The sequence below is a fragment of the Aplidium turbinatum genome, chromosome 8, assembly GCF_918807975.1.
Source record: "Aplidium turbinatum chromosome 8, kaAplTurb1.1, whole genome shotgun sequence".
Lineage (NCBI taxonomy): Eukaryota > Metazoa > Chordata > Ascidiacea > Aplousobranchia > Polyclinidae > Aplidium > Aplidium turbinatum.
Window position 1 is genome coordinate 17,404,870 of NC_137479.1, and position 13,010 is coordinate 17,417,879.

The window sequence follows — 13,010 nt, forward strand, 5'->3', positions numbered from 1 at the left end:
AAAAACGGCCCCCCCTTGAGCAGTTAACTTCCAAAAAAACGTTGAAAAGCAAAGGGTTAAGGACCATCATAACACTGCCTTCCACGTCCTGCAGCGTTGAGAGACTTTTCTCCGCAACAAACAGGATCCAAACGCGCTTATCATCCATGCTGACTGGACGCCTTAACAACTTGACACTTTTGTCTTTTGAAAGACAACTCTTCGACAGTTTGGATTATGATGACATATCAACTTTTTTAACTCGAAACCTAGGAGACTCCGCCTTGTGTAGAAGCTCCGGTAACACTAAGTTTTTGTATGCTGGCACGCCGTGACATTATTGGTGAAGGCCCACCAAGATATTTCTTAGGCCCACCCATAAATTACGTTCTGGATCCGCCACTGCAATAAAGTATGTTTCTTTTTCAAAATAACTATCCTCACATCGTTAAAATATTTCGTCAAAAAGAAAAACTTCTTGACATGTTAAGTTTAAGTTTTTGTCATTATAGTATACGGTGGCGGGTTTTTATTGCGTGAATGGTTTTCACTTATTTGTGCACAATGAGGTATGGTATGTGGCAATCTTTACTTTTCATACCCAACCTACTTAAAGTGAAATCGTTTGTTTTAAGGTACGATAGATTGTACAACGTGACTACGAAGTTTTGAATTTTGTTATCTAAGATTCTAAGTTATATCAACTCAATGAAAGGTTTATAACATCTTTGTCACTATGCCTTGACTCTGAACATACCCTAATTAGTAGTAGGCCTACGTTACTTTGCTGAAAGCTAATATGCATTAAATCGAAATTGTAGCCTACCACTCTGCTTAAAATCGCTAAGCGAAGAAGATTCTAACAGAAATGTGTAGCCTAATTCAACCATTTCTGATTCTACCACGGGGTCACACAATGATTTCGCACAAGTTTCAAGCTTATATGTTTAGCTCCATGCTTGTGCATGACAATATTACTATGGTCTGCAATACAGTATTTATTTTATCGTTTTGTGATCAACATAGGATTGTGTGTATGACTCTTGTGTACAACGTGTGCATATCTAAAGTAAAAAGAATAAAAACAAACGATTTTTGTGTGCGATCACAATTTTCACAATGGACTTATTTTTTCTCTCAAGTTACTTTTTAGTGTTTTTACGCTTTCATTAACTAGAAATAAGCGCAAAATTTCATTGCAGAAACGTTGATAGTAAATCTTCGACAGAGAAAAAAGTTGTCTGCCAGCGGCACGTTGAGCTTAGAAAAAGAAAAACGAAAAGTTTTATTCTCAACTTTCAAAGGCTTTTGAGCTATGCAGCTATTTTACAGGTGGGTTGGTCTAATCTTGAAAATCCGGCAGTGAAAGTCAACAGCCTCTATAAGAAGTCAATTGAATATATCCTGTTGGTATAGTAAGGTGTAAAAAAGATTCTCAGATCTTTAGACCTTCAAACTGGTTTCTAGTAATTTTTAATTAAAAAAGAAAAATTGTTTGTTTGTACGTTCAAAGTTGCTGCAAGCAGTTTATGTTCAGGCTACGATTCAACAGCGGCTAGGCAATCACAAAGATCGAATAAAAATGAAAAGATTATGTTAAAACTGGGGAGACCTGAAATGACAACGTGCCTTGTTACAATGTGAACTTGTTTTAACGTTTTTTATACAGAACTTTGTTTTGTATTAGATTAGCTATTCTATCATTTTACTCTAAGAAGTTCAAATATGTTGCCTTGTCTTTGTCTGATATCAGTTTTGTAAACCAAGGAATTATGCTTACAAGAAGTCAAAGATTTATGTGAAGCAAGAAATTTCTATTCATGGATTGTCGACTAAAGAAATCTAGTTGTATTGTTCTTTTGTTCATTTTTTTACTTTTTGTTGATTTTATCCATGCAAGTAAGAGTGGAAAATTCAGACGTCGTCGATTCAAAAAACGAACTTTCAGAGGCACAAATTCTCAGCAAAGAATTGGTGGTCTTCGAAATTGGTAACAAAAATATTATATTTTTTTAAGTTTTTTACTAAACGAGCTGATTAAATTGTACATAGAGGTGAATAATAATTTGTAACATATGTAATGTAACCTTTATCAACTTTTTGAAGTCGTATCAAAGAGCCTAATCAGGAGTTTTGAATTAAGGACGTTGATTTGGCCGAGTTTGGCGAAAACTATTTTCGCAAGAAGGTCTGCACTAACAAACGTATCACCTGTGATGTGCCGCAGATCCAAACACTAGACAGCCGAGCTGTCGTTGAAAGTTAAAGGAAAGTCTCAAATACGAGAGGATTAAGACACGTAACGGCTCAAGTAACTGCAATCAAGCAGCAACAAAGTCAAAACAAAACTACTTCCAGTAGCTGTATTGAATAAGACAAATTACGAAGTACCGATTACAAAAATGTGTGAATGTAACCCACTTGGCCCAAAGCGTAGACTTAATTCTTTGAGGGATCTGTTTTAACTAAAATGCATCACCACTCAGTTCCATGGGCTACGAGCCTATGCTCAGAGAGTGTGAAATCGTTCGTGGTGTGATTTTTGCTGAGGCTTTTAGGGTTTTAGCTAGCTAGAGCTAATCGCTTTCCACTGCATGAAATCGGTTTTGACAATGTTAGCATAGTTTGAGAGTTTACGTTTTCGTTGAAGCGTGATGCCTCCCCATTTACGGGTGTTCTTCGAATCGCTGTCTGTAAGCGTCAAATAGCTGTAAAAAGTGGTTGCTAGCCAGATTAACTTACGACATCATGGCATCGTGTGGGTATCAGTTTGCAAAAATTATGTTTTCTGACTATGCTTTCATACCAAATAAATTAATCAATTAATTAATGCAGGCCAGTAGTTTTCTACATACTATTACTAATTTTCTAGGGTTTATGCTTGTTTGTGGGGACAATATTTAAGACAGAGTAATTTTTCAACATTGTTGCATTTTTTGACGTAAGTTATTATTGTACCGTCTGGTTCCAACAGCCCAGAGTTGGAAATTGCTACAAATTTCAAGACATATTGATATCGTTAAATATGTATTTTAGTTGTCGTCAGCAGCGTTATCAGGAGACGTATGAACTTCACCCGTAACCACTTCTTTGAAGTATTCGTGATGCCACAATAATTGCATCAATTGTAATAATAACACGATTTACTATTACTACTATATGACCGATTCAATTATTGTTACGTCACGTAGGCTATGTCTCAAAGGGGATTGGTGATCATAGCGCCTGTCGGCAACGCTACTATATGCAGCGTAATCACTTTCATAAAATGCGTCTGTGGCAGAAAATTTTCGCATTAAATCTGACAAGACTGTATCGTGTTTCATAAGACTTACGAATTATGATATTGGATTTACGAACTAAACTACTGTAAGCTTGATGTCACATCAAGTGCAGCATTAACTTGCCACATTGTAAACGTAAACTTGTAATGTTGCGTTTTTACATAAAGCAACGAGGCAAAGTCAATGTAATAATGTGGTGACATTGTGAAGATGATACAAGATGGGAAATCGTCACCTAAAGACCCCTAAAAAAAAACTGTTGTAGGGCGACACATATAAATTTGATATGTGTCATGTTATCATTGATGGACGTAGTTCTTGTTTTGGTTTTAGTTCTTCTTCTCGCAGTTCTAGGTAAACCCCGATAGAACTTGACAAACTAATTCAAAGTGCGATAAAATTCGATATTAATTGAAATCTATCAAGCTATTCGAATTTATGACACAGAAAATTTAGCTTTTGAGATTGAAATCAAATAAAAGTCGTCTATTGCGTTGTTGAAATTTTGTAAATAAACGTATTCCCGGTGAGTTTCTGTTGATGGCCTGTTATACTTTTTGCAATTAGTATCAAATAATTGATTTTAACAAGAGTTGATGCGTAGTCCACCTTTGGCCTGAATAGTCAAATGTCCGTTCGCAGTGACTTCGATGCGGGGTATTGAAATTGAACCGTGTTATATGACTATGTTTTATTGGTTTAACTCACGTTACCAAAGTGGAATGCTGACATATACCTAAACTAAAAGAAAAATATTTATTGTTTTATAACACGTATTTGCAATTTCTTTTTAAAAATTCGCTTTTAAATTTTGAAATTAACCTAATTGATAGCGACATAAACTAACTCGTGGTTCCAGGTTGAACAACCACTACTTAAATTTTTGTGTTTAGGCAAGAAAAACGGAAAAAAGCGATTATTTCCTGCTCCAAACCGATGGAAAACAAATGCCATGATCTTTATGAAAGATGCCGTTTTGCCATCTTGACAAAGAGAAGTATTCCGAAAAAATGTAAGTGATTGCAAGTAGCCGACAGAAGAATGTTGTTTTTATAAAGTTTACAAAAAGTAATTATTGCAACAGAATACGAAGAGAAAAACTTTGAAGTCGGTGCTGCAATAATATTATTTATCACCATTTTCTGTTCTCACCTCAGTGTGAGATCTTTTTTGCTGAATAGTGATTTATGCTTCACACTGGGTGAACGTCTCCAGTCTATGGTCTCCATCTTCAATTTTACCAAGTTAAAACCGCACGATATATCATTACAAACTGGTTTGTTTTAGAATAGGAAAGAATGACGTTTGTTAAGATTAGACGACTTTCAATCACTCTTATAGGAGTTGACTTCGCTCAAACAAAAATTAAAAAAACAGGCATACATTAGGCTACATTAGGCAACAAATTTTTTTTATCTCGAGTTTGAAATGTTTCTTGAGTTAGATTTGGTTATACTGAATGCGGATGTGATGTCAGTTTTTTTCTGCTGTAAGTAGTTTTTTTTGAGATACTTGCTATGTTTTGTTTTTCAGAGTTGGCTTGTTTTATAGCGGCAAATAAAATTCATGCCTACTATGTAAAAGTATCTTACGGTCATATCAGTAGAAGCATTGCATGGAAGGTATAAAATGACTTTTGCAGAAACTTTAATATCGTGGAACATTAATGTCAACCACCTAAATAATTGTTATTTTTGTGTAATAGGCCTAAATCACAGAATAAACAAAAAATAAATAGCCTAAGCTATACCCGAGCATACAATTTTCCATTGCTCCACATTATGAAAGTCTACCGATTTCTGCGCTTCCTTTTGTTAGAGTTACCGTCAATATAATCTACTGTAATGCTATTGCAGTAAACGAGGGTGCATATTTTTATGAAAACTGTGCATGTACAGAGCTTCATAGTCTTAATCAGTAAAAAAAGGGCAACTTCTGCGAGACATGAACCAGATTTTTACAAAAAAATGCAAAACGTTTTGAACAAAGTATCCAGTTAGGTTGATATAAAAACTCGTTGTTGAAGCTTTCTACAGATTTTACAGTTGTACAACGTCGTTGTGCAAGTGCTGATCACTATCAGATCACAATGAGGTGAATTTGGGTGTTTTAATGGAATTGATTACAAAGCTTTTCAACTTTTATTGGCAGTTTAGCTAAAAGTTCTTAAACTGTGCTGCTCCACAATGCCAACGAATTTCTATGAGTTTACATAAGTTACTCTGTTCATACAAAAGCAAACATATTATATAACATAAAAACATTGTTTAAACCAGGGGTGTGCAACGTGCGGCCCGCGGGCCAAATACGGCCCGCGAAGAAAAATTGTGCGGCCCGCAAAGATGTGCCAATTTTGAATTGTGTGCGGCCCGCGAAACATGTTTATAATTTAATTTAGTCTGATACGTGCGAACAATTCATTATAGAGTGGATTTATTGTACATTTCGCACCTTCTGTTAACCATTTTAGAAATCTTCCACCCGCCACCGTTCATCCGATTGTATTTAATTATTTGGAACATCAGTGGGCTACATCAGAGGCACAGAATTGCACAGAGAATAGCTCAAACTATGAAACCGTATTCTGACGGTAATTTTGTGAAGCAGTGTCTTATCGATGTCGCAGAAGAAATGTGCCCTAACTAAAATGAAGAGTGAGTTCGAAAAAATAAGTCTGTCACGGTGGACGATAGCAAGGCGTATAGATGATCTTGCTTGTGATATTAGTGATACTCTCAGGGATAAGGTGAAGAACTTTGTTTCATGAAGTTTTGCGATCGATGAAAGTACGGACCAGAAGGACACAGCACAGTTGGCCATATTTGTAAAAGGAGTGGACAAAGACGAACGAAACGGAAGAGCTTCTGTCACTACAGTCAACGAAGGGCACGACAACTGGTGCTGACATTTTTAATGAAGTAATTGATGCTTTTTGACAAGTTCGAACTGGACTTGTCCAGCTTATGCGGATTCGCAACTGATGGTGCTCGATCCATGTCCGGAATTGGCATTATATTCATAGGTCTCTTGAAGTCTGCCTTGTGGGAGAGAAAAATCGATGATGACATAGCAATTTTTCATTGTATCATTCACCAGCAAAACCTGTGCGAAAAATCCTTGAAGTTCAAACACGTCCTGAGCCCGGTTATTAAGGCAGTAATTTCATTCGAGCACGAGGGCTCCAACCATCGTCAGTTTCCCAAGGTGCTGGATGATCTCAAAAACGACACATACAGATCTACTTTACTTTTCCGAAGTGCGCTGGTTAAGCAAGGGCTGCATGTTGCGACGATTTTGCGAACTGCGGAAAGAAGTCGTGAATTTTTTGATTTTTACCGAAAACATCTCAACCAAGATGACTTTCCACATTTGAAAAAATTCATGGCTTTAAAAATGGCTCTTTTTGGCTCAACGTATTTATGCGAACAAATTTTTCCTAAAACGGGCGTCATAAAATCTCCCTATCGATCGGTTCTGACAGGCGAACACCTAGAAAATGGACTTCGAATTGCGAGCACTTTCAATAAATTTGGAAAAAGTCGTCGGGAAAAGAAACCAGCTGCAAATTTCTCATTGAACTCGTAGTCGGTGTGACAATAAGTTTGAATAGCAGTTTTCTTCAGAAATTTATGCGTCTTAACTTATTATTTCTGCGTGGAGATAACCTCTAGTAATGCCATAAGAATAACATGAATAATAAAAAAAAATACTTTTTTGTGCCTGCAACTACTAGAAAGCATATGCTAAATAAACGTGCGGCCCGCGGTTTCACACAGATATTTATATGTGGCCCTCCTGTAATAAAGGTTGCACACCCCTGGTTTAAACAATTGGGAATTTTGAGTGAGTTTGAAGATGATAACGTTTTTACTTCAGTCATTAAGGATGTTGCATTTATACTTTCATTCCTTATAAAATACTGTAGTTGAGCATCAGCATTTCATATGAAATTAAGTGGCCTCCAAAAAAGAATTTAACTCCTGGATCACACACCCTTTAGTTCAGAGAGAAGCTATTTCATTGTGTGATGATCTGCAGTCTACACATAGCGAGAGATTTAACAGTTTAAAAAAGATTTTAAAGTTAGACTGTGAAGCTTTTACTTCAAGCATGTTTGTACAGACAATATTTCCAAAAGTTTCAAAAGAAAAAGTTAAAAATGGTGTTTATACTTAAGACAACTGAACAGTAAAGTATTTGGCTCCGATCCAGTAGAAGGCATTGGCAAAATGTCTGCTTCAAAAAGAAATTCTTACCAGACAGTTAGCTGTTGTAGGTAGGCTTGCATGCCGTTCTAGTCTAGACAAAAATAAAGCGAATAATTACAAAAATTTAGTAAAAAAACGTACCGTACTACAAGTTTGGATCATGCACTGTTTGGATACAGTTTCTCACAAAAGTGCACTACCTGCATTCATGTTCTTTTTGTGTCAAATTGGGCAAATGTGAACGAGGAGGGCAGTGAGCCGCTGCACCAAGGTTACTCAGATAAATGAGAAGAAATACCAACAAAAGATGACACGAGCTTATCGTGGGAATTATGTGTAGACCTTAATTTTAATGCTGCTCAATTCTCCAGTTTTTTGTAATTACTGAGCGTCTGCTGCTGGCTGAAATGTTTGTTCTGTAACTCTAGGCGTACTAGGTCAGTGTTTCTTAAACCTTTTTTACCTCATGGCGCACCTGCAAACCTTTGAAAATTTTAAAGTTATTTTGGGTATGCCGATATTTTTCTTCAATTGCTATCAAGTTTTTATTACATAAGCTTCGTAGTTACATTAACTTTAAAGTGCTGTATGCTCATAATATAGTTTTGGGAGAGAGTTTTTCTCATTCTCATTTTCAGCCTTTTCCTTTTGGTTGGAATTTAGTTTGAGTTAAACATGAAGCATTGCTCGTCCATTCCGTATGTGGGAAAAGAATCTAAAACGTTTGCTCGTTAAATGGGACAGTTTATGAAAAGTAAATTTGATGTGGACGTTTTTCCTATTTACAAAACATTCAAGCTTAGTTCGTATTTTCAATTAAAGTCCCAGACACCTTGGTCTCTATGCTCAAAATGTCCGTGTCATTTGGCATTGACGTACATCGGTATGTCCACCAGACATTTGACTACGAGAGTACGGGAGCATCTGAACTTTAGAGACTTCAAGAAAAGTGCCATCAAAAACCATATCACGGAGTGTTCTTTTTGCACAGATCGAAAATTCTCTACTGACTCATTTAAAATTTTACGAAAAGGCAAATCCCAATTTGACACAAAAATTCAGGACTTATTTGCTGGAGGCTCGTCCATTCTCCTCAACATTTACTAGATGTATCACTATCACGTACCCCGTGATTCTTTTGTAGTTATGTAGTTGCATTTTCGTAATGCAATTTGTTTTCCGTCTGTCTATCTGTTTTCCACACTATTGCTTTTAATCGCTGCGTGTTTCTTGATGCTTATAGTCAGTTAGTTAGTTATCTTTAAGAAGTTTAAATTTATTGTATTTTTATAAATATTTTCAGATTCTTGATGAAGGCTTAAGTTAAGCCGAAAACGTTTGACTGTTAAAACTATTTGTAAATATGTAAAATATATTGTTATAAATATAATGCTCAACCCTGTTGTATTGTTGTGTCTTGCCTGTCTTTGGTTCAGAGAGATAAGCCAAAAAAAAGTAAAAAAAAATACAAGAAATGAAGCCTGTGATATTGTAATAATTTCCAGTGATAAAAACATACAATACGACTTATGGTGGAAAAGAAAATTGGCTCTGCTATGACTAACAAAATATCACAACATTTAATAAACTAAACTGCCCACTTCAGTGCCGCAGATTTATAGAACACATACTCTCTGTACTTTCTGTTACTAATTCTACAAATAATACAGATTTTTTGGAATATTTTTATAATTTTCCTGCGGCGCACCTGGCAACTTTTCATGCCGTGCTGTATCAAAGGGGGAGGGGGAGAGAAGGGGGCACCATCTCAGACGACCCACAGATAATATACTTTTGCGTTTCAGTGACAACATGTTTACCGTACTACAATATGCTACTTCAGACTTTCATTCTGAAAGAAAATGAAGCTATGACTTGATGGACCTGTGTTTGTTATTAGTTGCATTTGTGTTGTTGTCAGTGTTGGAAACAGTAACCTAATAATGAGCATATTTTTCTTTGTAAATTTACCACCATCTAGTGCCTGTTTTTCCATGCATGTTCTTTGTTAACAGTATTCTCTAGTAGGCCTATTCTTGCGATTAGTGATGTCAGGAGTCTAGTTCGGTCAAAGTTTTTTTGTAAATTGTTTGGTGCAGAGTCACTTGCAGCAAGGATTGAAGTGAGTGCAGTGAGAACACACACTATATTACCATAGGTCTTCTTGCCGATAGGGACCCCAAAATTATTCTGGCCCCAGGGTCCACAAAGGGCTTAACACAGCACTGTTTCCATGGCGCACCGGTTAAGAAGCGCTGGCCTAGGTGGTAGCCTATAATGTTGCTATCCTGATCTTTTCTTATTTCTTTCAAATTAAACTGAATCGCCAACCGTAGTTAATCTGATGTATATTGTATTAAAGAAAAGTTATATTATTTCAAGAAAAATTAATTTGCAAATCGCATGAAAACGACTGATACTACGAAATATTGAAGGTCATTTTCGAACTCAGCGCTCCAAACATAAACCTGAACATCAAAAAATAAAAACAACAAGCTAAAACTTTGTGGCCCAGTCACACTTATATGGAAAAATCAATTGGCCCAATAACAAAGAATGGACTGTACAATCATCTGATGCATTTCATAAATCGCAAACAATGGTTTGCAAAAGTATCATTTTGAACAGCTGCCACCCAGCTTGCAAAATTCGTTCATTTGACAATGATTCAACGTCTGCATACTAATATAAAAGTACCTATTTTGGAAGCTGGATATGTTGTGAAAACTGCGCTTGAAAAGTTCAAATAATTTTTATTTCGTATTTCCGCTCTTTGTTTTTCTAAGACTTACTCTCATGGTGATGTGCAGCTTACTCCTATACTTTGAACAAACATCCAGCGATCTTTGTCAAGTGTATGTAGCTATGCTACTAGTAGGCTACAAGTTCAATAACAGGCAATAATATGCTATGATACTTGTCACACAAAGCTTGTCCCATTTGCCACAGACCATGCCACAGACACATAAAGTTAAGCAACATTTCAGGATTCGGCAAGCGGCATAGTTATTTTCCGAACACACACAAAAAACTACATGAACAAAGATTCAACAAACGTTTTTTGACACGTCATAGTGTCCTCATCAGGAATAATACGATAATAATACAATTTGGACTTAGTCTTTTATATAGATTTAACAGTTTTACAGTAACAGCACTTTATACTGTAAAGCGAAAGCAAATCTTTTAACTGTCAGCTGACCCATGGTAGTCAGTAGCCACCAAGAAACTTTCGATGACGCGTTTCCATTCCGGAAAATATTTATTTCGATCAATCAAACCGACGATGGAATTCAAACTTTATTTCCGGATATCTAATCGTCTATGTTCTAAATTTCTAAAAGTCAACAATGAACAGGTGTCAATCTTATAATGATCATGTTCATGAACGTTGAATTTCTTGCTGGCATTTTTTAATTTCATTCCTTAAGTAGAGAAGGCTTGACAATAGAATATTGTTTTAAATGTTCATGAGCAAAACATTTTAAAACTTAAACATCTGTAGACTTGGCAATCGACTACAGGCACAACATGATGTGCCGATGAACCGATAAAATCAAGCCTTGCGGCGATAAAACACTTTCCACTTTGAATTAAATTTGTAAAATTTGTATTTATTATCGATATTTAAAAAAATTAGGGTGATGCTACCAGACCTGGTGGCCATAAACACAGCGGCGGCAACTATGCGTGAAATTTCAATGTTGTGTTAAATTTTATAGGGAGTTCGAGAAATCTGCGAAGGAAACGGTTCAGAAAAGCCCGTCGTTCAAGAATAAGGGCAGAGCTTTTGAAACGAAGACGCCAGAAAAAAATTCAAGTCCAGATGACTTGCAACAAATGCAAGAAGTGGTGCTGGTAATAATAAAAAAAAACGAGCATAAACGTGCTTTTTTCGTAAAAGAAGAGGTTGAACCAGTCCATACGAAGCTTTGAAGTGCTTCAAACTGTTTTCAAAATAATCCACGCTGCACTCAAGAAATTATGACTTCAACAAAAGCAAAAAAACAGTGTTGTTTACTTGTTTTAACAGAGAGCTTGTGCGGAACGTTTTATATTGTTTTAACACAGAGCGTGTACACAATGTTTTATGTGCAAAATCCCAAAAATGTTTTACAATGTTTACAAACAATAATGTCATGAGCCATTGTTATATTGATAGAAAATGATATCAATTCGTCTACTTCGAAGTGAGAACGTAGTTAATTTTGCCCTAGATTATATTGGTGCTTTTCTAGATTATGCTGGGCTTTGTAATTTTACGATATTTTTAACATCTTGGCATACGCGTAAATGCAATGGTTTGTTTGCTGCCTACTGTAAAAGATGTGAAAGTTATTTCATCTTCGCAAGGAATAGCCAATCGACAACTGAATAAAATAAATCATGTTTTAAATCAAAGTTAACTGTGTTGCCTTGAACCACAAATGTGGTTATTCTGTTAACATGCATCGACACTTAGGTTTTGATCAAACGGTTTCCCACAAGGAAAAAAAAAGATGATGGATGCTTGTTGATCTTTAACCGATTTTAACAGCTTTTGTTATCAGCACCCAACCAGCAAATTCTTTTACAATGATTTTGAGTGCTATACGTCAGTGTAAAGTTCTGGTTTGCTGGATAGGAGATTCACTTTTGTTGGTGAAAACTGCAGTGAAGAATTTAAACGTCAATATTGGGCCTTTGTTGGTTGAACGCTATTGTACTGTACTTTTTAAACACAAAGAATAAGCTCAGAACAGCATAGAGAACAAGTCCAAAAATAAAGCGGTGTCTATTGCTGTCAATTCTAATTACTCCACACTGCTGAAATTGAATAGAGTGTTTTATATTATTTTAGCATTATCTTGCCTCACATCGTAATTGCGTAAATAACAGTCGTTTTTTTAACTGCCTTCAATCTTTGGATTAAAAACTCGCCTTTCCAAAAGCCCTTTCGGTTTTTCGAAGACTTTGGGCTTTGCGTCGCATATTTGCAATTTGTAAAATTGACCCAGACAGCAAAATCCGTTATTTCTGCATTAATTCAACGTCTGCAGATTTCGCTGTTTTGACGAGCACTTTTACTTTTATGTTATGTGTAATATGCAATACTAAAAAAATAAACACAAAGGGATTGGTGGCGATGTTTGTGTATTTTCATTTCCAAATTCTCTAAACAGTGTAACTCAAAAGGGATTCAAAGGTTTGCTACTATTTTTATTTGAAGCTGCAGGCCAACATAAAAGCATCAATCTTAATTAAAGTGTGATCCATATTACTTGTTCTCTAAGACTTTGAATTGGTTTACTCAGTACTAAATCTACAAGTTTATACTTTAAAATAACAATTTGAAATGTATGTCCGATGGTTGAGTGAATAAACAACTAAATTTGCAAACAAAGATGCGACAAAAACCTACCTTTTTTTTAGCTTTCTGGCTGTGAGGTCAGCAACACACTGAGCATTCTTTACTTTGCCGCACCTTGTGAATGGAGAAATCAAGAGATTTATTAACATAAACATCAAACTGTGAACGTAGGTGACCAGGCCTGCACCA

General features: G+C 35.9%; 1 protein-coding gene across 1 annotated transcript; it reads left to right on the forward strand.

Annotated features, from left to right (window-relative positions):
- Positions 1–1,660: 1,660 nt before the first annotated feature.
- LOC145775900 (uncharacterized) lies at positions 1,661–12,721 on the forward strand. Its single transcript, XM_082587297.1, has 3 exons — positions 1,661–1,969; positions 4,157–4,275; positions 11,194–12,721. Exons 1-3 carry the CDS (start codon positions 1,800–1,802, stop codon positions 11,331–11,333), a joined length of 429 nt encoding a protein of 142 aa, XP_082443423.1. The 5' UTR covers positions 1,661–1,799; the 3' UTR covers positions 11,334–12,721.
- The last annotated feature ends 289 nt before the right edge of the window (positions 12,722–13,010 follow it).

What these genes read in the sequence shown, in the direction of transcription:
- LOC145775900 (XM_082587297.1), top strand. Translation starts at nt 1,800, where the DNA reads ATGGATTGTCGACTAAAGAAATCTAGTTGTATTGTTCTTTTGTTCATT. An exon ending in ATTGGTGGTCTTCGAAATTG is followed by an intron (nt 1,970 to 4,156) that starts GTAACAAAAATA and finishes TTTTGTGTTTAG; the next exon opens with GCAAGAAAAACGGAAAAAAG. An exon ending in GAGAAGTATTCCGAAAAAAT is followed by an intron (nt 4,276 to 11,193) that starts GTAAGTGATTGC and finishes TAAATTTTATAG; the next exon opens with GGAGTTCGAGAAATCTGCGA.